A 26,099-nucleotide genomic window follows, 5' to 3' on the forward strand; every position below is an offset into this window, starting at 1 on the left:
ACAAAACCCTCCCCAGAACCACTCTACAGTCACCTTTCAAGTTCCCCAACCATTGGGCCCTCGCCTCAGGCAGAGTGTGAAGTTAGCTATTTGATCTTTCACTTGTTTCTCTTCAGGCCCCAGCCTAAAAAAAACAAAAGAAAAAGCCTCTGGACGCAGGAGAGACGCAGGAGTTTCCCAGTCCTGTGAGTCTTGACAGGAAACCGGCTTTGCCAAAGCTCCCTTCAGGCTGAGACCGAGGACACAAAGGAGGTCACTTAGGCCCAGAACACATGAAAGAAGGTCAGAATGGAAGGGTCACTGCCTCCCAGTGCCCAGAATTTACTCGTCCAAATGTCTCCTGGAAACGGTTTACAAGAGCAAGTTACAAAGCAAGTTACAAATCCCACGCCTGTTCCACTCCGGTTGGTTTTGAGTCGGAACCAGGCCTGTCTTAAGCCCCCCTGCTCCTCTGTGTCCTCACCGGGGAGAGAAGAAAGCCCAGCTCCTCACACCTCAGACACACAGAAGCTGCCTTTGATGGCACCTCACAACACGTCAGTGGCTCTGGGAAAGGCGCTCTACCCCTGGTAGACGATGAGTTTCCTACTGAAATCTGGGAGGCAGCGCCCACCTGTTTTCCCACCTGTCAAATGGGTGCGATACCACCAGCCCTATTTAGTTCACCAGAAACCCAGACAGGATGAAAAGGGAAACAGTGGGAAGGGGCTCTGCAGAAGACTGGGTCCACTGTAAGAGCAGGAACGGGCCTCTGTATTTTCTAGGCCTCAGAGTAGCTGCTGCCGCTCCTGGAGACCTCGGGGACCGCTCTCCACCCTTCTCCACCGCCCATCCTGTTCTGGGTCGGGAGGCTGCCTGCATGGGCTGGGCCCCGGGCTTCCTTCCTGTGGGCTGACAGGCTCAGCCGGCAGAGGCCCCAGCAGATCAGAGGGGGAGAGTGAGGGTGGGTGTTTATCCCCTACACCCTCCGCCTGGGCGCTGTGGGCTGGCTGCAGGTGCCCCAAGACCACAGCTCCTGTCAGGGGGCGCTCTCTCCCTGTCTTTCAGACCCAGTGGAGGCTGCACCTCCCAGCAGTCACCAGCCCAGCCAGTACTAAACCATCCCTTGAGCCTCCCAATATCTTGCCCACACCATGAAAATAGGCCCTTTAACAAACCCCCTTACATTACCCACGTTGGGTGTTCCATCTGTATGCAGCCTTTATCTAACTTGAACCGCACCAGCGACCCTAGGGGCTTGACTAGGCTCTTCCCTTTCCTTCAGGGGCTAGAGGGTTCCTACAGCCCCATAAGTCAAGACAAGGGCCGCCAGCACTGCGCCATGCATTCTAGCTATCATCCCACTCAGTACTCATAACAGCCTCTTGAGGAAACTGAGGCTTAGGGAGGCTTTCACTTGCCCAGCTCTACCAGCTCTAGGTGGTAGAGCCAGGATTTGCCCCCAGGCCCTCTGACCCCATCACTTACATTTAACCACCACCCTCTACTGCACACCCCCCAGCCTTTCTGGTATGGAAGCTGCCACGTGTTTAAGCCGCGGTCCATGTTACCATGTGGCCACAGGGTCCCCCTGACCATCTAAATCTCTTTGTTTACTAGCTGTGAGGCTCTGGACAAATTACTTAACCTCTCTGTGCCTCAATTTCTTTATCAGCAAAATGGAGATACAATAGTACTTTCCTCAGAGAGTCATTGTGAGGATTAAATGAGTTAGTATGTGTAAAGTCCTTAGAGCAGGGCCTTACGCAGAGAAAGTGCTCAATCAGGGTTACCTATTATTATTATCGTCATTGTTGCTATTGTTATTATTTCCCAACTTACCAAAATTCTCTCCTCCCCAGATGTCCATCTGGGCATCATACTTTCCCAAGTGGTTAAACCAGGACTTGTCGATCACGAAGATTCCTCCAGCTATGACAGGCGTCCTGGGAGCAAGGAGAGAAAAGACCAACACTTTGCTTAAGAAGCTGGGAGCCCTTCTAGATGGCCCAGAACCTCAGGCCATTCATTCCAGAATCCTCTGCTCCCAGAGTCACTGGGGCAGGATGTCTGGCCAGCCCCCTGGCCTCTGGCCTCTCTGTCCCTGGGGTCCAGAATAGAGTCAGTACATAGATGGTGCACCCTCAGGAGCCCTGGCGACTGAAACGGCCCCCCAGCAGCCTCCCAGACCCCTGACCCAGGGAAGGAAGGGGTCTCCCCGGAGCCCACAGCAGCCCTGACCTGATGGGCTTGGTGGGGTCTGTCCGGGCAATCTTCTGCTCAAGGGGGATCTGCTCCCACTTGAAATGCAGGCTCCAGTCGAATCCTAAGGGACAGAACAGGGTGAGGACGGGACTCAGGGCAGAGCCTACTGGGGGCTGCTGCCCCCTCACTCCACCACCCCGCAGAGGCTCCCCTGATCAGATCCCAGCTCGCAGAGGGCCCTGGGCAATTCGTGTGGTCATTCCTTCATTCAGAATGAGGCAGGTCCCTGCTCTCATGCAGTTTCAACCTACTGGGTAAGACAGAGACTACAAAGATAAATCAATAAATGGATAATATGTCCATTGGGGGTGAAAAGTGCTAAAAAAAAGAAAACAAAGTAGGGATGCCCTTGCTATTCTAGTAAGGGTAGTCAGGACAGGCTCTCTGATGGGGTGACATTTGAGTAGAGACCTAAATGAAGGACTGATCCATGCAGATATCTAGGAAAAGAGAATTCCAGGCGGGGGGTGGGGGGTGGGTGGGGGGACGACAGCAAGTGCAAAGGCTCTGAGGTGATTTCCCAAAGGAGAAATGCCTGGCTGCCTTCAGAATCCCACTCAACCCCAAGAGCTAACTAATGGCTGTGTCCATTTTTGGGGAATCTGAGCCCCACATTGGAAATCCACTCTGCCCACCAGTTCCCGACAACAGATTCTCTGGAGCAGCCCGTCCAATAGGACTGTCTGCAGTGATGGAAATATTCTATATCTGCACTGTCTAGTATGGTGGACACTAGCCACATGTGGCTATTGAGCTATTGAAATGTGGCTAGTGCAAGGAACTGAATTTTAAATTTTACTTAATTTTAATTAATTTAAATTTAAATAGCCAAATGTGGCTATTGTCTGCTGTACTGGACAGCACAGTTCTAAAGTCTAGACCAGAGCTCTCCAAAAGAAATACAGTGCAAGCCAGAAACGCAAGCCACATATGTAAGTTAAATGTTTCTAGCAGCCATATCAAAAAAGTAAGAAGAACATATGAAATTAATTTGAATAATATATTTTAATGCAATATATCCAAATATTGTCATTTCAACATGTAATCAATATGAAAAATTATTAATGAAATATTTTACATTCTTTCATACTAAGTCTTGGAAACCTGGTGCATATTTTATATTTCCAGCACATCTCAATTCAGACTGCTCACTTTTCAAGAGCTCATTAGCCACATGTGACTAATAGCTCCTGTATTAGACAGCCCAGATCTAGGCCATCCCAGGTGTACATATCAGGAATTCATGCAAGGTTGGGGGCTTCCCCTCCGCCACCCCCAAGACAGCTGTCATATCATGTCCTTCTGCCAGGATGTGTGGCCAGGTCCCTCGGCTGGCAGCATTAGGGAAGTATGTGTCAATGTTTAGGGGGAGGGAAAGACAAGAGACTAGCTTGGCTCTGGCTAGTCTGATTGTGCCCTTTGTCCCCAACCCCAGGGCTCCACACAATCCCTTTCATTTTCTTTTTTTTTTTTTATAATTGTACTCTTTTTCTTTTTTTTGTGAGGAAGATCAGCCCTGAGCTAACATCCATGCTAATCCTCCTCCTTTTTTTTTTTTTTTTGCTGAGGAAGACGAGCTCTGAGCTAACATCTATTGCCAATCCTCCTCCTTTTTTTTTTCCCCCAAAGCCCCAGTAGATAGTTGTATGTCATAGTTGCACGTCCTTCTAGTTGCTGTGTGTGGGACGCGGCCTCAGCATGGCCGGAGAAGCAGTGTGTTGGTGTGCGCCCGGGATCCGAACCTGGGCCACCAGTAGCAGAGCGCGCGCACTTAACCGCTAAGCCACGGGGCTGGCCCCCTTTGATTTTCTGGAGGTGAGGGGGGCATGAGATGCTCTGGCACAACCAGAAAGAAGAGCACCAAGCCAGGGCTTTTGCCTGCCCTCACCTGCCTCCTTTCAGGTCTAGAGCCCCTCCCCTGGCAGCCAGACCCACCTCCACGAAGATCAGCAGATGCAGCAAGGTAGGCAAAATTATCCAGACTGATGACGTCAATGATGGGGCTCACCACGCGGGTGTGGTCCTAGGAGAGGAAATTCGGGGTGGTGTGAGGCCAGGGACTCTGATAAAAAGGCCCGGTGGCCTGCTCTGAGGAGAAGTTCTCTCTGAGGCATGGGGCACTCAGCACTGCCTGCAGGACATGTTAGGCTCCAGGAGCTGTCCTGCATCACTGCATCCAGGCTCCTGGAAGGTCCAACGTGGGCCCCATGGGCACAATGCTCTCCCAGCCTCCTCCTCTCACATCATGTTGAACCCTGCTGGGATCTCACCTCCTCAGGGAAGCCCTCCCTGATTGCTGTAGGCTGAGGATTTCTTCCTCTTTTAAGCTGTTCTCACAATTACAGTCCAGACAATTCCTGGGACAGAGACTCATACCTGCCTGAGGTAGCTCTTCTGTTGCTGGTTTGAACTGCTGTTTTATTAGTTTTCAGCCACCTTTGTACCTATTTGGGGTGAGTCTTCCCAACTGGACCACCAGCAGCTTGAGGGCAGGGACCCTGCTGTCCCTGTGTAACCTGGGTGTCACTCTCCTCATACCACATCCCCTGCACGGTCAGACTCACTACTCCCTGCATCACCTCCCAGACACAAATCCACCTCCAAGACATTGGTGGGTAATGTTCATTCTACTAAAGGTTTTTTTGGGGGGTTGTGGCGGTGGATTATGTCACATACCACATGTGAAATGTAATCACCCTCCATCAGCCCTCTCTTCTCTCTCCCTCCACGGAGGGACACGGGACCCAGCCTCCTCTTTCTCTCTTCTCTCTCCACACTCTGCGCTGACCCTCAAAATCCTCTGCCTCTCAGTTCACACCCCGTCTCAGGAAGACAAAAGCCTGGGAGGTGGCGGATCAGGGGAGACCCCCCATGGTTTCTCACAGTGCCCTGTGGGGGGCCTCATCTCATCCTTTCTATAGACTTCTTTGTACCAAGATATAATTCACATTTTTTTTTTTTATGAGGAAGATCGGCCCTGAGCTAACATCTGCCAATCCTCCTCTTTGTTTTGCTGAGGAAGACTGGCCCTGGGCTAACATCCATGCCCATCCTCCTCCACTTTATATGGGACGCCGCCACAGCATGGCTTGCCAAGCGGTGCGTCGGTGCGTGCCTGGGATCCGAACCGGTGAACCCCGGGCTGCCGCAGTGGAGCGCGTGCACTTAACCGCTTGCGCCACCGGGCCAGCCCGTATAATTCACATTTTTATCACAATTTTATTAGATATAATTGACATACCATAAAATTCACCATTTTCAATTGTATAATTCAGTGGTTTGTGGTATATTCACAACGTTGTGCAACCATCACCGCTACCTAATTGCAGAACATTTTCATCACCCCAACAAGAAACCCTGGACCCATGAGCAGTCACTCCACATTCCCCCCTTCCTTCCGGCCCCTGACAACCACTAATCTCCTTTCTATTTCTGTGGATTTGCTTATTCTGGATGTTTCATATAAATGGATTCATATAATATGTAGCCTTTTGTGACTGGCTTCTTTCACTTAGCGTAAGGCTTTCAAAGTTCATCAACATTGTAGCATGGATCAGTACTGCATTCCTTTTTATGGCTGAATAATATTCCATTGTGTGGGTATATCACATTGTGTTTACCCATTCATCAGTTGATAGACATTTGGGTTGTTTCCACATTTTGGCTATTGTGAATAATACTGCTCTGAACACTGGTGTACAAGTTTTTGTGTGGAGTATGTTTTCATTTCTCTTGGGTAGATACCCAGCAGTGGCATTGGTGGGTCATCTGGTAACTCTATGTTTAACCTTTTGAGGAACTGCCGGACTGTTTTCCAAAGTGGCTGCAGCATGTGACATTCCCACCAGCAGTGTGTGACGGCTCCTATTTATCCACATCCTCACCAGCACTGCTCACCGTCCATCTTCTTGATTACGGCCACCCTCGTAGGTATCAAGTGGTATCTCATGGTGGTTTTGACTTGCATGTCCCTAATGATGAGTAATGTTGAGCGTCTTTTCAAGTGCTTGTTGGCCATTTGTGCATCTGCCTTGAAGAAATGTCCATTCAAATCCTTTGCCCATTTTTAAATTGGGTTATTTGTCTTTTTATGGTTGAGTTGTAATCGCCTCCTCCTTTCCTCCATCTGTCCAATCCTCCCCATTCTAGAGAACAGTGGGCACAGGGCAGGGGCCCCCTGCCCTCACCTCTCCTTGAGAACACCATCCCCTCCTCCTCCCTCTGGGGCTTCCCAGCCTGACCCAACCCCTCCCCCACCCAGCACAGGACCCTGCCTCCCTCAGGAGGAATACAATACCCTTTCATAGTAGGAGCTTTATACCTCCCCCAGGCTTGTATCCAATTTAATGCTCGCAACAACCCGGTGGGACAAATGTTACAATTATCCCCCTTTTCAGACGAGAAAGCTCAATGAGGTAAAGTCACTCAGGAGGAAGCAGACCATTTAGGCTTCCTACTCTGCCTGCCCAACTTCCAAGACTGTTCATATGCCCTCGTGCCAAGAACGTGGCAGGCACGTCCTGAGGGACAGAGCCCCCCCAGGACAGACAGACTCACCTCCTTCACCCGCTGCAGCATGGGCTGCAGCCACTCAGTGTTCACTTCACAGTGGCTGTCCAGAAAGGTGAGGACGGCAGCTGCGGCCACATCTGCCCCCCGAACTCGGGACCGGATCAGCCCTGCAATGGGAGTGGGCAGGGGTTGGTGCTGGGACCAAGCCAGTTTGCTCCCAGCCACCTCCCAAAGTCTCAGGGCTCCCCTGCTTCAGGGGCTGAGGTTTCCCCTGAATTATTGTGATTGAATTTTACTTTGTATTTGCTTATTTCCTCCCTCCTCCTCTTTCTTTCTCTCATCCACCCATCAACCATCATTACTCCAAGGTCATTCTCTGAGTGCTCTCTGTGTATCAGACCCTGTTCTGGGATCTGGGGACACACTGAGGAACAGTCAGAGTTTAGTGAATGGAACCACAATAAAGTGTGGTTTGGTACCAAAGGAAAACCAGAAACTAAATCCCTTTCCCCCACCTCCCCCCCAGGAACCTCAGGGCGGTCCCCTCCAGCTGGGCCATCATGTGTGACACAGAGAGAATCTTCTAGACTAAGACAAGCTGGAGTTAGTATGCCAGCCCCTTCACTTACCTTAAGCATGTTTTCGTGTGTGTGTATGTGTGTGTGAGGAAGATCAGCCCTGAGCTAACATCCATGCCAATCCTCCTCTTTTTGCTGAGGAAGCCTGGCCCTGGGCTAACATCCGTGCCCATCTTCCTCCACTTTATATGGGACGCCGCCACAGCATGGCTCGACAAGCAGTGCATCGGTGCACGCCTGGGATCCGAATCTGCGAACCCTGGGCCGCCGCAGCGGAGCGCGCGAACTTAACTGCTATGCCACCAGGCCGGCCCCACCGTAAGCATGTTTTTAACCTCTCTGAGCCTCAGACTCTTGTCTAGAAGATTCAGAGAGAGAATAGTCCCTGCCTGTGGGGGAGGAGAGCCTGGTGCCTAGGAGGCCTACACGTGCAGACTCTGCTCTGCTTCTACCCCACTCCCCGACAGACTCACCGACAGCTCACTGACCATTGAAGAATGGCCTGGCTTTTGGCAGCCCCCGGCCAGGGTTGGGGACTTGCCTTGTCAGGAGTGAGGAGGCCCAGCTGGTCCTGTCCCTGACAGAGCAGCCCCTGGTGCCCTGTGAGTTGTGGGGACGGAAGGGCCTCACTCTAAGAGCTCGGAATACAAGTTGCTCTTGGAGAGATTTCCCCGGCCACACCCCTCCTGGCGCTCTGCCGCTATCCAGTGGCCGACCCATCCATCTGTGCAAAAGCCCATCTGCCCCCTTCCACTCCCAGCATATTCCCAGGCCTAAAGGCACCTACCACCGGGTGCTTGGGAGAGATTTCTCTCCGGCCTCTTCTACTCCAGTTTGAAGGTCCCTTTGGCCTGACTGGTCTTTCCTAAATATGCCCATCACCTCTCTCTCTCTCTGTCTCAAACCTTCAGCGACTCCCTACCACCTGCCTTATCAAGCCTAAATGCCTTTCTCTGGCTTCCGAGGTTGCCTGCCACCTATCCTCACTCCACTCATTCCCCCTGCTGACCGGACCCCGCTTCTCCCAGGAAGGGAGAATAAATAGAGGGGGGTTAAGAGGCTGGGCTTTGGGGTGGGTCCCTCCTTGCAGGTGGGAATCCTGGCTCCTCTCTTTACCACCCTGGGCAAATTACTGAAGCTCCTTAAAACCCATTTCCTCGTGTGCAAAACGTGGACAATGGCTGTTGTGAGGACTGAATGTGAGAATGTAGGCAAAGTGAATGCCTCTCAGGATGGGGGCTCGGGAAGAGGGCTACCAGTACTGCTGTGCACCCCTGCCTGACCCAGGCCTTTGCCTGCAGAGTCCCCGAGCCTGGGACGCCCTCCTTGGACCCCCTTCACTGTCGCACAACCCCCCTCACCCAAGCAAGGCCCACCCCTGATCACGCCCCTCCTTCGCTCCCTCTCCTCCCCTCTCCGTTCCACCCCCACACAATCATAACCAGCCTATGGCTGTGGGGATTCTGACTCCTCCGGTACAGGATAAGCCCTCCGAGGGCAGGGACCACGTTTCACGCTTCTTTTGTGTCCCCTAGAGTGCTGTGCACAATCCTGTGCCGTAGTTGATGCTCCAAAACACCTCCTGATTGGAAGTGAGGCTACAGCACTGATTTTCTCAAAGCTTTCCCTCTTAGCCCATCCCATCTAATCCTCATAACAAGTGCGCAAGGCAGGAGGGGTACTATTATCATCCCCATTCTCAGAAGAGACAACCAAGGCAGCCAGAAGCAGAGCAACGTGCCCACGGTCGTGCTGCGACAGGGGCTGACCTGGGACAGCAGGGGGGTCCTTCCACAGACCTTGGTCCTAGCCACCAGGGATGCAGCAGCCCCACGCTGGCTTGGTGTGATGTGGTGCCAAAGGGGAGTGAGGAGGTGCAGAGGTCTAGACCAAAATGGGTCTGCAGTGACACCAAGGGTCCAAGAACTTACCTTCCCGCCGGTCATTGCGCAGGCACTTGACCTTGGGGATCCTGGTCAGGAGCAGGCAGTCTTCAGCTGAGTGGAGAGAAGGAAGCAAGCTCATTCAGACGTGGGCATCAGACCACAAGTGGTTTGGCCGTCACTGGAACTGCCCAGGACCTGTCCCAAACCAGGCCTAGGGAAAGGGCCGGGGCTGGGGAGGCATGGAGGAGCATGGTCATCTCCACTGGCCAAAGGATTGCCCTATCACCGCATGCCCAGACCATTCTGAGGGATGCCTGTGCTTATGGCATTACCCCCAGGGGGCGCCAGAGAGCACCAGCAGGTCACCGGCCCAACACCCCTGGAGCTGGATTGCTGGGACATTCTGCATATAGCTGTTATAATAATAAAGGATGATGCTGATGTTGTTTCAGTTTTTTTAAAATGTCGTCTCACCGGTGTCCCATCAAAGCAACACCCCTCTTTCCCCTCCTTTGACACCAGCGAGCAGAGCCAGGGAGGGCACCTAGAATAGACTGAAGATGCCAGTGGGGGGCAGAGGTCAGCCTGTGACAGCCAGGACAACCTCACGAGCGCTGGCCTCAGCGTTCTGGGGAAACGGGGGTTTGGAGGGGTGCAAGCGAAGAAGGTGCATACTTACGATCTGAACTGAAGTCGTCCACTAAAATGATTTCTTGGATCAGGCTGGCAGGAGTTCGGTTCAGGACACTGGAGCAGTGATGGGGACAGAGGATCCTGGATTTAGGGCCGCCTTCCATTTACCTCTCCCTGCCATGGGGCTCCCCCACCCTCCAGCTTTGGGGGCCAGCACACTGGCCATGGGCAGCTGCTTGCAAAGCTTCCGGGCCCTGATCAGTGGCTGAGGAGCAGTGTATTCCTCAGGCTCTTCCAAGGACCTGCTGGCCCTGTGGCCTGGACCCTCAGGCACTCAGGACCCACTCCAGACAGGGGGTGGGGGCCACTCTAGTTTAGTGGTGGAGGCAGGACCTGTAGCTGCTCTGGCTGCCCGGGCTTAACAAGCCCTGCCCGGGGGCAGCCCCCAGCTGGACCCGGAGCTGCCTGCCTGGAAGGCTAGTGAGGCTCCTGCTGCCCGGACGGTCAGGAAAGGTGCTCTCAGGAAGCCCCCAACTCCTTCCTTCCCACTGTCCCTCCTCTTCCTCCACTCTCCAGGAAAAGAAACTCAGGCTTCTTTAATCCTGGAATACCACCGGGCACTCCTTTCCAAATGCTATTCTCTAAGTTCACTAAAGAAACGGGGTGAGGAGGAGTTAAACTTGACCACAGGACCAAGCTGAGGAAGACAGAAGAGGCGCCTCTCTGAATCGCTGACAAGATACTACTGGGCTGGCATCCATCCACCTGAGGCCTCAAGTCCATCCCTGCCTCTCTCGGCTCCTCCCCTGCATTTCTGCCCTCGTCCTGGGGACCTGACCTTGTGTTTGACTGTGCATCTTGCTAACAATGGCCTTCTGGGGTCTCCCTGACCCTGATTCACCAGCCCCAGCTTCTCAGAAGGGCACAACTCCCCTTCCCAGTGCCTGCTGGTCTTCACGCCGTCTGGCCACAGCACCCTATCTCAATGGCCTCCCCTGCAGGGGCTCAGCAGACCACCCCGAGGCCTGGGGGAGCAGCACCATTTAGATGAGGGTCCCGAGGCAGGGCTAACCTCTTCACAGTGCGCAAGAGGGTAGAGCGGGCTTCGTTGTGGAAGGTGATGATGACACTGGTGGCCGGCAGGTCCGCGGAGTAGGACAGAGATGGGCAACTGAGAAAGGAGCAGAGAGGTCAGAGGGCAGCTGTGGGGGCATCCTGAGGGCAGGCTTGAGGCTTCTCTTTGTCCAGCCTGCTGCCCCCCGGAATTCCTCTGTGGACAGAGAAGGCAAGCCTGAAGCCAGGACGTGGGCCCTGCCCCTCCAGGCCCACGCTCCACCCCACTCAGGACACCCCGCCTCGAGTCCTCCGAGAGAAGCCACAGGTTGGGGGACCTACCCAGGCCCAGGCACTCTTTACCAAAGACCTAGAGCACCCCCAGTCACTGAAGGGTTTAGAGGGCTCTGACCGTTTGTGGACACACCAGGCCCCAGATCCAGCCCTGGACCAACAGACAGAACTCCCTGCCCGTGGAGCCGCCAAGAGAGACAAAACAGGGGAGGGGGAGGGAAAACAGCCTCTCTTCTGTTTCTGACACCCTGTAGCTTCTTCCTTCTCTTCCCCTGGCTCGTGACATTTGGTAGGATCTGGAGAAGAATCGCCCCATGCTGCCCTCCCGTGAATTCCTCCCTCTCCCTGCCCAACACTGACAGCCTGGCTGAGACACCAGGCGGGGAGCAGCCTCACTCCTCCCACGGCCGGACTCCTGGAGGAAACGGAGCCTCTGAGAAGACACCAAAGGCAGTTCCCACCACCTCGATCCCTCCCTCAGCAGCTCTGTGCTCCTGTCTCCAGGCACATTTTTGGCACGTTGGCTCCCCACTCCTCAGGAAAAGGAATTAAAGCAATCCATTCCCGCCAGCCTTCATCCCTGCCATCTCTGCAAATGCGTTTACTCGTGCTCCTGGGGCTGGCGGGACGGCAGCTGCGGAGCTGGTTTTCATGGCAATCTTCTTTATTACCATTGCTCTCCGACTATTCCAGCAGTGACTATTTTTTCATTACGGCATTCATTCCACTGACAGCAGCTTACAGCCCAATTCCCAGGCCCATTTCCCGCCCTGCAGAGCCGGCCGGGTCAGACAGGCAGGAGTTCCACCAGCCTGGGACCCCCCGGGAGAGAACCCTAAGAGGCTTTAAAATAATTCTTCTTGAGAGGGGATTGGCAGAGTAGGAAAATTCACCTCTGCCCCCCTGGGCAGCCTAGCTTCCCAAGTGTACGTCTTCCCATGCGGATTTGGGAGGCAGGAGTGGGCTTGGCCTGCTGAGATGGGGAATGCTGGGAGAAGCAGCCACCTCCTGGGCGCCCAGCCCCCCAGCACTGACCTCTAGGGCCCCAGGCCTCTGTCCTTGAACTTCAACCATCTGATGCCCAGGAAGGAGGGAATCTGGATAGCAAGGCCCATCCTCCACCTGAAGATGGCCGACCTACCCACACCCCATCTGGGGGTGGACTTGACCTCCTCCCCGCCCACCCTCCAACTCTCTCCACGCTGCATTTCTCTGGGATTTATATGTATGATGATGGAGACTTATGCAGCTCCCAGGAGCCAAGAGCCTCTGAAGAGGTTTGTCCCATGCCTGTGTCTTGAGTTTGGGGCTGGTGGGCTTTTCTCTGTGATGCTGGTAGGTCTGTCTTCCATGGTTCAGATCTCTTTGCTCCCCTTGAGGGGGGCTTCCTAGAGTGAGGGCTGGACCAGGAACAAGCCTGACAGTTTGGAGCCCAGCAGAAGCTGCCGTCTAGAGGGCCAAGGGGAAGAGCGTGGCTCACCCCAGCAGACATAGCTCCACCATGGGAGGCCCTGCCTGCCAAAGCCAGCGCCTCCTTTGCTCCCCCTACACATGCGCACACAGACAGGCACATGCACACACGCACACACACACACCCTCCCGAGCCACCTCGGGCTTCTGCGAGGGCCAGGCAGCAGCACTGGGGCAGGAGGGTGGCCTACCTCACCACCCCACCACTGCCTTGGATCTGAAGAGTCTCATTTTAAAATGGGCGTAGCCCCAGGAGGAATTCCTTCTTTAAGTTCCTCTGTGAACGCCCGAGAAGGTTTAGAGGTGGGGTGGGTGGGTGGGAGGGAGAACAGAGGTGATCCCGGCCAACCTCTGAATTCACAGATTTGGAACCGCCAGGCCCTGGGGTCCAGGTGGGCCACGGCTAGGGCTGCCCATGAAAGGTCTCCTAGTGGAGCTGCACGGACATAACCTCATAGGCCCTGCAGCACAGGCAGGCACGAGGCGAGACTGCCCAGGACTGGCTGAGAAAGAATTTCCAAGGCCTGAACTGGCCATTAGACCTGGGTGGGGACCTTCCTGGGTAGCAGGATTATTGCCCTATTTAGTAGCAAGAGTGGTTTCTGGAGGCTGACAGGGCTGGCTTACAGGACAGTGAGGACAGTTTGGGACTCCCCCAACTGCACGTCCATCTCACCTTGCACAGGCTGCCAAGCCCACTGGACTTCAGGCATCTGTGAGTGACAGGCAAGGGGCTAGAAGCAGACCCCCTCTGCACCTTTATCTCACATACATCTTTTGTGCTGCAGAGTAGCTGCTTCAGAAGGAAAAGTAATCTTGACCTGAGTCATTCTGACCAACCTTCAAACCAGGACCAGCCTGACGCTGGGTCCATTGCTGGCGCCAACGCAGTCCATGTTGACCATTCACAGCTGCAGGCACATGGGTGTGTCAGCTCCAACAGCCCCTCACTGCCCTGTTAGATGTCTGCCTGGAGTGCAGAGGAGGCCCCCAAACCAGCCTAGGCTGGCAAGAAACCTTCCCTGGAGGAGAGGAGTCGTGAAGCCATGGGGGGTGGTTCAGGCAGAGGAAACAGTGGGTGTGAAAACAAGGAGGGAGGCAGGAAGAGTATAGGATTGCAGGAGCATTAAGTGCTAGGTGAAAGGAGCAGGGGCTCGGACGGGGAAGGGGGCGGCTTGCACTGCAGGGTAAGGAGCTCAGACTGTTCCAGCAGGAGGGGGCAGGAAGAGGAGAGACTGGAGGTGGTGACCTGCATAACTTAGACAGGACACAACAAGGGCCTGAACCAAGGAAAGGGTTGATGACGTGCCCAAGGTCGGCCACTCGCACCAAGCAGAGTCAGAGCTGAGATTAGTGTGGAAGGCGTCCTTGATCCTGGTCTAGCGCCTCTCCCACCTACCACACTGGAGAACTGAGAGCAAGACTGGGAAGCCTTTCTGGGAGTTGCTGAGAAAGTGGGGGCAGTGGGGCGGGAAGAGAGGAGGAAGAGGGATGCCAATGGGGCAGTGCACAGCACTCTACTCTTTGCACGGTGCAGGCAGGGCTGGTGGCTACTGTCCACCTCAGGCACCACCAGCAGGGCAGCAAGAATGCCTGGCTCGCCCACCCCTCGGGCTCCCTGTGGTCCCCTGACAGGTCACTCTCGCAGGGATGTGACTGAGGTGCTGAGGGGCCTCCCTGGCCCCAGCTGGGAGGTCTCCTTGGCCTTGTCAGGCCCCTCGGGAGGTCAATGAAATAAAGAGGAGTCAGGACAACCACTGAGGGCAAGGGTTTGAATGTCTCCACAACTAGACTGAGTCTGAGGAAGCCTTCCTCACTTCTTTTTTTTTTTTTTTTTGGTGAGGAAGATCAGCCCCGAGCTAACATCCGATGCCAATCCTCCTGTTTTTTTGCTGAGGAAGACTGGCCCTGAGCTAACATCCGTGCCCATCTTCCTCTACTTTATATGGGAGGCGGTCACAGCATGGCTTGACAAGCGGTGCGTCTCTGCGCACCCGGGATCCGAACCTGCGAACCACGGGCCACCGAAGCGGAGCGTGCGCACTTAACCGCTACGCCACCCAGCGGCCCTCCTTCCTCACTTCTTAAATCCACGTGACTGAAAGAAAACAAGCTAAGTGGTGCTGGCCCTTCCTTCCCCCTTTCTCTCTCCATTGGCACGATGGAGGCCGCACCTGTAATGGCGGGTGTCCCGAATGGGCCGGTCCGGGCTCAGCTTGTCACTCTCCAGCTGGTTGAAGGCGTGCTGCCGATAGGGGTCTTCTCCGGCCTTCAGCTGCTTGGCTGCCAGGTACGCCTTCTCATCAAAGCCTTTTGAGGGCGTTCCTGTCACCTGAGACAAAGGTCAGCATCAGAGGGGCCACAGGCAGGAGGATAAAGTAGCCACTGTAAGCCACTTCCAACAGGCGGGCGCCAACTGCATGCCTCATTTGTACCTTCCCCAGCTCTGTGAGCAGGAGCTCGTCATTCCCCCATCGCACAGATGAGGAAACAGGCTCGAGAAGTTAAAAACAGTACCCACGTGGCGGGGGGGGGGCGGGGAGTACATGGGAACTCTCTGTAGAGTTCTGCTCAATTTTGTGTACCTAAAACTGCTTTAAAAAATAAAGTCTATTAAAAAAAGAAAAAAGCCCAAGGTCAGAGCTAGTAAGTCGCAGGTTCTGGATTCAAACTGGTTGTTCTGACTCTGAAGCCCATATTCTTTGCTGGATATGGAGAGGGTGACTCCTGGAGTGCACCAGACTCCCAAGATGAGGTGTCCGTGAGGGGCCCACCAACCAGGCTGGAGGTTGCCAAGCAACTCGCAGATTGACAGTCTCCTAGGAATGAACTTGAACCTGACTGTGGGCTAGGCATGTAGGAGCTGCCTGATCAGTAAAACACCCAGGGCTTAGACAAGCCACTGCACAGAGAATACCTGTGAGGACAAGCAGGCCCTTGCAGGCTAATGCCAGAGCTGCCAGAACTCAAATGCACAGACAATGATGCATCTTCTCTGCGACTTGTGCTTGCTGCTGAAATAGCCCCACGTCAGACCTATGGACCCACTGGTGCTAAGTGCTAGGGAGTGATGGATGACAGATGCCATAGCCCAGCCTCCTTCCTCTTAGCCACATTTTACTCTGTGCTCCCTAAGTCCCCCATGGGAGACACTGGGGAAGACTGGGGAAGGACACATCTGAGAGGAATGGATGGATAGATGGATTCTGACATCTCACTATTTGAACCAAACTGCTGGCCAGATGTTCCCCAGAGTGCCTTGAAATACCATCAACCGTGAGAGCATCCAGACTCCAACCCTTCCACCTGACCAGCCTCCAGGCTGGAGCTGTGGGCCCCCAGAGGCAGCAGAAAGGCAGGTGAGAATTGTCCATGCACAGAACCCCTCATGAGGACTCTGTCACAGGCCTAGTCCCGAGAGGGATGGTCTCAGGAAGGCAGCTGGACCTGTGGGAGAGGGGACCCACGTGTTGGATGTTGCTATGGAAGATCCACCAGCAGCCCAGGGCCTCCATGTTCCCTTGAGAACCTAGCTCCCAACCTCACCGGACAGGAATACAGACGGGTTCAGGGAGCACTTATCTCCTTAAGGGCTGCCACTCCATAGTGGTTACATCCCATCCTAGGAGCCAGTCACTGAGCTCCCTGAGGTCAGAGCCAGTGAGGGAGATTTCCTCGTGTCCATGGGCCCAACCCCACGCTACATACACACAGATGCTCAGGGCGTCTACACTCAGGATGGCGACAAAGGCTGAGGCTGTCGCACTGTGATATTCTGAGTTGGTGCCGTGCCAGGGACTGAACAGATGTGGCAGAGCCCCCATGGACTTGAAATCCACTTCAGGAGACAAAAGGAGGGAAGGAAGGAGGGAGGGAGAGGGGGAACATTCTGACTCGAACCCCGGATTGCTAGAAGGACCCAAGCTGTCCAACTTTGAGAGTTGAGAATGAGAGGTCCTTTGTGCCCTTCCCTGGCGAAAAGAATGGGTGCTAACTCTGCCCCCTCTTCCTCCCAGCCCGAGGTCAGGGAGATGGAAAGCAGCCTCTAGTTGATGGTTGAGGAGCTAAAATAAAAGAAAAACTGCCGAAGCTCCCAAAGGGAGAATATGCCACTTAATTATCCTGCAAGTCAACTGCGGGAAAACCATGTTTATTTATTTAGGACTTAACGGCCACTCTGTGGGCTCAGGAAACCTCTGAGCCCTCATCCCACATTCACCCATCGCCCAATAAACACTGATTGAGAGCCACCCATCTACCAGGCACTGAGACACCCTTCTGCAACTTCCAAGGATCACTCGATCATTCATTTGTTTATGAATGCTTGAATTCACGTACTCATTCATTCAACCACCCATTCATTCAACAAGGCTCTGCTGAGCACCTCCCATGTGCCAGGAAGTGGAAGGAATACTTCTGAGACTGTTCCCCCATCCCCAGCCTGCTGCCTTTCTGCACCTCATTCAAAGCTTCCTCAGGGCCACAGAGACTGTTGTGGTAGAGCGTCTTCTCAGGCCCAGGCTCTCTAGAGAAGTTCCTCTCAGGGCCTCAAAACCGAGCTAGACATCCTCAAAGATGCTGTCAGGAAATGTCTGCTGCTCCCTCCCACAGACCCACAGCCTCTGATGGTCCAACCCTCCCCCCAAGGTTAGACCCTTCACCTCTGAGACAGCTTATGAAGAAGAATGCCATGGAAACACCAGGCCCTGCTCCCTCCCAGAGACCCAGCATCTCTGGGGTTTGGAGCTGAAACACCAGTAGGCCGAGTCAGCCACGTGGAGGGGATCCTGAGGAAGGGCAGGATGTGACCTGCGCAGGGCTTTCACTTCCCCTGCAGCCAGCCCCTTCCTGGCCTCACCCCAGTCACCGCCCAGAGCTCTTCTATCCCTGATGTCCAACCCCAGTTCCCATGCCCATCCCATCCATAGCTCATTTCCTTCCAGCTCTCCAGCTCTCCTTTCCTCTTAGCCTTGTTCTTTGATCTTGAGGCTTCCAGGCCTTTGAATGTCCCATGGGTACCTCTAACTCAACACCACAAAACGAATTCCTCACTGATCCCCAAAGCAGCCCCTTCTCTTGTGTTCCCTGTTGCAGAGCTGGGCAGTCCCATCCTCTGGGTCCTCCAGGCCACAAATCCAGGGGTCGTTGCTGATGCCCTCCCCCATGCTCTACAGCCTGATCAGATCCCTGCCCTGGGTATCCACAGGCCGTGCCCTGGGCATACCACCAGTATTAAATCAACAAATATTTACTGAAGGTCTAGTGTGTGCAAGAGGCTGGGAAGACAGAAATAAACCAAAAGCAATCTGGCCCCCAGAAGTGGGATCTAGGAATTTGGCCCCTTTCCTCCCCTATCCCACTCCAGGCATGGCCATGGGGGATCGTGAAGAAACCCCCACACTCAACCTAAGAGCACGGGTAGCAGGAGAATTGGCCATGGAAGCTCACCCCACCCCAACCCCAGCTGAGGCAGGAGTCCAGAGATGGCGCCTGCACTGCAGACTGATGACCAGTGAATGCTGTTTCCCTTCTCCCCTCCTCTAGAGGGGAGTGAGTTGCTGCTATCCTGCTTTCCCATCCACACTGCTTACTAAGCATTGCGGCGGGGGGTAAATACATCCTTTGGCTCCAGGCTGAGGGACCATGAAGAGCTATATCTGGACCAGCCTGAGAGACCCAAGATCCTGGGCTTGGAGCCAGTTGGAGTCACTGGATGGGACTTGTGCTGCTGCCCTTTCAGGAGTGGGTGAGGGCACATGGGGCTATTTGTGGAGTTCTTATATCACGTGGCACCAACTTCTGTGCTTTACTTCTCTCTTTATTCCACTAGAAGGTGGGCTCCTCATCTGTGAGCTCCTAGCACCTGGCACATAGTAGGTACTGAGCAGATGTTTGCTGAATAAAGGAATGAATGAATGAATACCTAAATATTGTCCCTGCTCTCAAATTACTTAAAATCAAATGGGAAGAAAACCACAGCAAACAAATGGGATCCTCTCACCTATCTTGTGACCTGCGGTGGCTTCGCTCTCTCAGGGTACAAGTCCCAGAGCTCACGGGGCCCAGGAGACTCTAGGAGTGGGGTCCGTCACCTCGCTGGACTCAGCCTCCACTACTGCCCCTCCCTGGCTCTGCTCCAGCCACACTGGCCTCCTTCTGTTCCTTGAGCCTGCCAGTACCCTTCCCCTCGCCCTTTTGTTCCTTCTGCCTTCTTTCCGGAGGGCTCTTCTCCCAGATGTCTGCAGGGCTCCCTCCTTCATCCCCTGCAGGCTCTGCTCAAACCTTGCCTCCTCTGTGAGCCTTCCCGGACCATTATCTGTAAACCCGTGACCCCAGCCCCACTTCGCATTCCCTACCCTCCGGCCCTGCTTTACATTTCCTTATAGCACTTAGCACCATCTGATGTTCTATGTGCATTTTGCTTATTTATTTTATCTTTTTTTTTTTTTTTTGGTGAGGAAGATTGGCCCTGAGCTAACATCTGTGCCCATTTTCCTCTATTTTGTATGTGGGACGCCACCACAGCATGGCTTAATGGACTGTGTGTAGGTCCACGCCCAGGATCCGAACCTGTGAACCCCAGGCTGCTGAAGCAGAGTGCCACTGGGCCAGCCCCTATTTTATCTTTCTGACTGCTTCTCCCCACAGGAATATAAGCTTCACCAGGGCAAGGATTGTCTGTTTTGTTTAATGTTGGATCCCAAAGCCCAGTACAGCCTAGGTGATCACAGGACTCAAACACAATGGCTAGGCCCCGTGGCTTAGCAGTTGGGTGCACACACTCCGCTGCTGGCGGCCTGGGTTTGGATCCCGGGCGTGCACCGACGCGCCGCTTCTCCAGCCACACTGAGGTCACGTCCCACATACAGCAACTAGAAGGATGTGCAGCTATGACATACAACTATCTACTGGGGCTTTGGGGGAAAATCAATCAATCAATCAATCAATCAATAAAACACAATGGCTAATGAGTACATGAGTGATGAGCCGTCATGACCTCGAGCATCCCCTTCCCATTCACACACAAACACTCACACACACATACACACACACACACACACACACACACACACACGGCTAACACAACACTTGGAAATGCGGTGGACCAAGGAGGTGGCAGGGTAGTTTTCGCCTGCCTTAGGGATCCCCTTCCCACTCACATGCTCCTAGCAGGGCTGTCAATCACTATTCCCCAACCAACCAAACACCTCAGTCACCACCATACAGGTGGGCACAGGACCCAGGCTAGGCTGATCTTATCATACACTCCCAAACACAGGGACTGGTTCAGGAATGGTCATTTGACTCAATCTGGGCCAATCAGAATCCACCCCAAGACTTTTCCATTAGATGAGCTCTTTTCGTCAGCACTGCTAAGCTTGGGAGGCGAGTCTTCTTGCCCGTCACATGGAGAAATCTTGTCTGGAGAATGAAGCCAAGAAGAAACTATCAGAGCCAAGAGATGGGAAGAAAGAGCTCTAACGATGTGGTTTGGGTCCCTGGAGCCAGTCATATCTGTTCCAAATTCACCTTGGGTTTCTCTCTCTCTCTACCTATCTACTACCTACCTATCTGTCCTTTCTTTGTTTTTTCGCTTAAACTGCTCTGAGTTAGCTATCCTTCTCTAATAATTGAAGTTCAGAGATATCAGTCCTTCAGTTCTTTCAATGAATAGAAAGCTATCCTCCAAAAGTAAAAAAACAATAAACAACAAAAGAGCCACCAACAGCAATGACACAGTGTAGGAGCAGTCAGCATTCCAAGACATCAGGCTGGTCTCTGGCATCTGGCCCAGTGACTTGAGCCCAGAGCTGAATGGGACATTCCTAGCCTTCTCCAGCAGGCAGGGCTGTGGTCAGGCTTTGGGGCAGGGGTTCCATCTGGACCATGGCTCAAGAGGCTCTTGACTTGCCATGGCGAGGAACGAGGTTGGGGAGATGGTGAGTGACAGCCTGCCAAGCCTCCCTCAGCCCTCCCGCCTCCTGCCCAGGGTTCTTGGTTCTTGTCGGATGTTTAGGCAGCTGTCACCTCCCCAGTCTTTGTCCTTTGGGGGAAGTGACAAATCCAGCACTTCCGTGTCCAATAAGGTCACTCACATCTGAAATTGTTTAAGCCAAAATCATGACTCTGCTCTATAAAATGGGAAGAATTACTTCTCATCTGGAGAGTTTTATTTTCAGTCCATCACTTCGATTAAACTTTGAAACTTGCCTGACTTGCTGCAGGGTTTTTTCCAGCTAGATTTGCTTATTTCTTTGTGACTGCTAAATTTAGGAAACAAACAGCAAAGGGGAGGTTTAAAATAAGAAAGGAAAATATTTTCCCTGTCATTTTCATCAAAAATAGTTCAACCCAAATCCCCAAGCCTTGTAAACTTACTTTTAAAACATATACACGCACCCCTAAACTTTAGATTTAAACAACTCCAACTCCTTTTAAATAACTGCTGCCCAATTTCCTTCTACTGCTAGTAAAACAGGTACCTGCTGGGTTTGCCTTTTGCAAAGTTTCAATGAAACTGCAAATAAAAAGGCTCTGGTCCTATTTTATGGATTGCACTGACTTTGTTTCTAAGTCTGCTTTAAAACCAAAACACCTGGCAAACAAAATGTGCTTCCCAACCACTCCCCACTCCCTTGGGAACAAAATCTCATCTGATGCCGTGGCCCAAGTTGAAAGACTGCCATTCATTACGAGAGCCAGCAAACTAAGCACATGAGTCACCACCTCTGAGCGCAAGGTCTCAGGTTCCACTTCTCCTGGATGAAAAGGCGGGTTCCACAGGGCCTCCCCGAGAGCTACTGGGTTCTGGGGAAGTAGCGAATCCCACCCGGCCTGCCTGTGCTCTTCTCCAACCAGACAGGATGCTGGGGGCGGCGCAGGGCCGGGAACCTCAGCCTGGGCACAGGGGGACCTTACTAGGGTATCAAGGGTCCCTGAGGGGCCTGGCCCAGACATGTCCCCATCCTCCTCTTCACTTTGCCTCAAATGCAGTTATTATGGGGGTTACCAGCCCGGGCTTTGAAAGCTGACAGCCCTGGGATAGAATGCCAATTCTTACTGCTCTCTGGCCTTGGAGAGTCACTTACCCTTCCTGAGATGCTTCTTCCTCTGGAAAATGGGGATTATTCTGAGGATTAAAGGAGATAACGTAGATAACGTGCTTAGCACAGTATCCGGCACATAAATTGTAATTATTAATTATTATTAGCACACTTGCCTTTTTACCAGTGGTTCTCAACCTTGACCACACATTAGAATCATCTGGGAAGATTTTAAAAATCCCAAAGTCCAGGCCCTACCCAAGACCAATTAAATCAGAATCTCTGGAGATGGAACACAAGCATCAGGAGTTCTTAAAGCTCTCCAGGCGTTCCAGTGTGCTACCAAGGCTGAGCCACTGCTTTATACGGATGCAGGATGCTGAGCGACTGCTAGTCATGGGCTGGTGAAATCACGGGACAAAGAACTAGGAGGGATCTTAAGGGCCATCTCCCCTGAGCCCCTTGCCAAGGAGCCTCACTGTGAGTTGGGTTTTTTGGCCTCTATTTGTACTGACCTGGAGTTTCACCATTAGCAGAGTGAACTGCAACTCAGCTAAAGCCTCTGTGTTTACTATAGAAACCACCCCCTCTCAACACTTATGCCCACAGACCCGGAGGCTCTAGTTCAATTATATACCAAGGAGCACAGGGTAGGGGCTGCCTGGGAAGCCCACCTTGGGCTTCCAGTTAGATTTCCCACCACGACCTGACTTTTCCAGGGGTGCTGATGACTGCACAGCTTTATGACACTAGTGGTCTCACCAAGAAAGAGGGGGGCGCATTCCCCATTCCCTTAGGGATCTGAGCCAACCAGTGTCCTCTGTTTAAGGCTGGGACAAGGTATCAGGCCCACTGTTCCAGGTGGTCTCTGCTCAGATACAGGGGCCTGCAGGTCCAATCAATCTCCCCAGGTCTCATTTCCCACGCTCTGTCGGGCCCAGAGGCCATCTAGGGATGGAGGGATTCTAAGGGTGGTCCATGCTAGGGATATGTGGTATGACAGCTCAGTCTCCACCTGCTTATCAGTTTACCCAGCTTGAGCAGAGCATTCCAAGGTCTGTAAAGGGTACCAGAACCCTGCCTTACCCTTCCAGCCCCAGCTGCTACAGAGTATGAGGAAAGATTAGGCCTTTTCTACAGTAATGAGCTGATACTGACTGCTCATTGGGACATACTATGAGCTGGGTGCTATGCTAGGTGCTTATTTCTGTCTCCACGTAGTCCTGCCAGATAGGTGCTCTTCTTTTTTTTTTTTTTAAACAGTTTTATTTATTTATTTATTTATTTTTTGTTTTTTTTTGTGAGGAAGATCAGCCCTGAGCTAACATCCATGCTAATCCTCCTCATTTTGCTGAGGAAGACCGGCTCTGAGCTAACATCTATTGCCAATCCTCCTCCTTTTTTTTTCCCCCAAAGCCCCAGTAGATAGTTGTATGTCATAGTTGCACAGCCTTCTAGTTGCTGTATGTGGGACGCGGCCTCAGCATGGCCGGAGAAGCGGTGCGTCGGTGCGCGCCCGGGATCCAAGCCTGGGCCGCCAGTAGTGGAGCGCGCCCACTTAACCGCTAAGCCACGGGGCCGGCCCCCAGATAGGTGCTCTTCTTATCCTCATTTACAGAGGTGGAAACTGAGGCCCAGAGAGGTAAAATAACATGCCCAAGGTCACACAGCTGCTAAGTGGCTGGGCTGGGACTGGAATTAAGGCTGTCTGGCCGCAGAGCCTAAGCACAAAGCTTTCTCTGTGCGCCTTCAGACTACTCCTGGGCCCAGATGTGCTTGGCATGCCCGTTCCAATTCTGGGTCCCTCAGCTCCAAAGCAAGCTGGCCTCTGGTGCCCGGAGCACAACCAGGCCCTGGCAAGTGCAGGCTGGAGGCCACCTCCCTCCTGGGCTCAGGGTTCAAAGCATCGGTTTCATGGCTCACATGGGGACTTGCCCAGTGCTGTCATCTCTTGGCCTGACATGGGCATGGAAACACTTCTCTGCTTATGGCTAGAGAGAACATGGGAAAAATGAAAAGTACAAGAGTTTGTATTACTCACACCAAAACAGCACATAACCAAATTTCCTTGCATCAGCCTGGACCCTCCTTGGTCTTCCTAACCAGAGATACCCTCAGGGTCCTGATGACCTTTAGCTGCAGGCTCAGCAAAGGGGGAACAAAGCCAATTCCTGCTCAGGTTCTTATCTGCTTGGTCGAACCAATCCCCCAAACAATACTGCAGCCCCAGAGAAAGGAAGCAAGCAGAACTGATGAGACAGGGCAACCTCGGGGCCCCCAGGCCCCAGCAAACACCCTCGGCCAACATATGGTGCAGGTCACCATCCTGTTCTGCCCTGGTCACACAAGTGTAATATGTCAATATTTGTAGGTTATCATTGCACTTCTGGTGTTTCGTATTCAGGATCTATTGAACTTGAACCTGTCAGATATTAACTAGAAAAATAAAAGCACCAATGGGCCATGTAACACATAAAACACAAACAGTGTGACGATTTCAAGGGTGGCAACAGCCTCCTGCCTCACCCACCAAGATCGGGACCAGCTGGGCCAGGATCAGATTCAACCCACCACAACTCAGCAAGGCCCCGATCACGGGCTGGACACCTTGGTTTATAACACTTTCAGAAGAGCCAAATTAGACTAGTGGCTGCTGTGGTCCCTTATTGGCCCTGTGGGTCAAGTTTAGAAGTACATCACCTATGGTTCGTGACCCATAATTAAACAGTTGGGTTATACCCACCAATAGGAGAGAGCATGACAGAGGCAGACGTTTAAAATCAGATTAAGCAAAGAGAGAAAGGAGGAGGGACAGGGGGAGTGGGAAAGAGCAGCCTGCCTCATGTGTGTCTTTCTTCGAGGGCCACTGCTGGGGCAGGTACAACTCGTCCCCCCTACAGGACCATGTCCCTGGGCTGGCACCTCCCTCTGCAGCCTAGCATTTTATCTATGCATAATATACAAAGTAGCCATAAAATCTGGAAACAGGGATAATACTAATATTTTTTAATGGATAGAGCCCTTTTGATTACTTCTTCTGGGATATGCTAAAGATGCAGTTTTATTCAATGATAAATCAGAGACACAAATCATCTAATCACAGAGTATCACAGATGCACGTGTTGGGATCCATGGAAATATGGCGCCACATTCATGGCAGTTTTGTACAGTGCACTGACCCATACATTGTTAATGAGCAACAATACAATGACTATGTCATGCATTGTAATGTAATTGAAAGAAACTAGTTATTAAATATGTTCATCCAGTTTTTCCTTGATGACCACCCTGGAGTTAAACAGAATCTTAAAGGGAAGATGTAGGTCATTCTTGAAAAAGACTCAGTGATAGAAAGATATAAATCCTCCCTGACTCAATCTACAAACTCAATGCAATCCTGATTAAATAACAACTGTGTTGGGGGTGGGAGAGGGGTAGAAAGAGGATTCAGCTGAAAGAGTTTAAACATGAGAGAACCATCAGGGAAAATCTGAAAAAAATTAAAGATGGGGAAATAGACCTACCAGATATTAAGACATATTAGAGCCTGCAGACTTTATATAGCAAGATACTGCTGGTATAAAGCCAAATAGATCAATAGAAGAAAATAGAGAGGTCAGAAATAGACCCAGGTACATATGGAGAGTTGGCATAAGACATAATTACATCTCAAATGGCAGAGGGAAGGGAGAGATGTGCTGTTCAGTGAATGATGTTAGGAAAAGTGACTAGACAATGTGGAAACAAAACTGAATTTATTTCTTAAACCAAAATAAATTCTAGGTGGCTCAAAGATTTAAAATTAAAAAAGAAACTAAAAAGTGTGAGGAAAAAATTGGTTACTTTTTGTTCTTGTTTTTTGCAATCTTGGACATAAAATCCAAATGTCATAAAAAAAGCTATATAAAGACTTAAAACTTTTATAAAAAAACACCACCAAGTGAAGATGCCAATTTCACACTGGGAAAAAAAATTAGCCAAATATATGCCAAACAAAGGACTAACTTCTTTAATATACAAAGAGCTCTTACAAATCAATAAGAAAAGGACCAATAATTCAAAAGAAATGTAGACATAAAGGATATGAACAAGTAGTTCATAGAAATATAAAAAAACAAATGACCAATAAAAAATGAAAGATGTTCAACCTTATTGATTTTTAAATAAATGCAAATTAATGCAAAAATAAATGCAAATTTCTTACTAATCTATTAGGCAAATTCAAGAATAATTATCAATATAATGCTCAGTATTTTGAAAGTTTGAAGAAATAGGAGCCCTTATATGTTGGTGGATTATAAATTGGTATGACCAAGGCCGTTTGACAACATCAACATTTTAAATACTACTTTTTGACTCAGTAGAAGTTCCATTTTTAGGTAAAC

The 26,099-nt window shown here is 51.9% G+C and overlaps 1 protein-coding gene across 2 annotated transcripts in view; it reads right to left on the reverse strand.

Annotated features, from left to right (window-relative positions):
* GALNT16 (polypeptide N-acetylgalactosaminyltransferase 16) overlaps positions 1 to 26,099 on the reverse strand; it is an 89,465-nt gene that overhangs the window by 17,150 nt on the left and 46,216 nt on the right. For both annotated transcript variants that reach the window (XM_004426282.3, XM_087448327.1), the window contains exons 3-10: positions 14,845 to 15,002; positions 10,926 to 11,024; positions 9,900 to 9,967; positions 9,266 to 9,331; positions 6,802 to 6,923; positions 4,180 to 4,267; positions 2,221 to 2,305; positions 1,822 to 1,925 (exon numbers count right to left, since the gene is read on the reverse strand). In XM_004426282.3, coding sequence (XP_004426339.1) covers positions 1,822 to 1,925; positions 2,221 to 2,305; positions 4,180 to 4,267; positions 6,802 to 6,923; positions 9,266 to 9,331; positions 9,900 to 9,967; positions 10,926 to 11,024; positions 14,845 to 15,002 — 790 coding nt within the window. The remainder of the gene's footprint in view (positions 1 to 1,821; positions 1,926 to 2,220; positions 2,306 to 4,179; positions 4,268 to 6,801; positions 6,924 to 9,265; positions 9,332 to 9,899; positions 9,968 to 10,925; positions 11,025 to 14,844; positions 15,003 to 26,099) is intronic.

This window comes from Ceratotherium simum, chromosome 24, assembly GCF_057802395.1.
Source record: "Ceratotherium simum simum isolate JZ-2026a chromosome 24, ASM5780239v1, whole genome shotgun sequence".
NCBI lineage: Eukaryota > Metazoa > Chordata > Mammalia > Perissodactyla > Rhinocerotidae > Ceratotherium > Ceratotherium simum.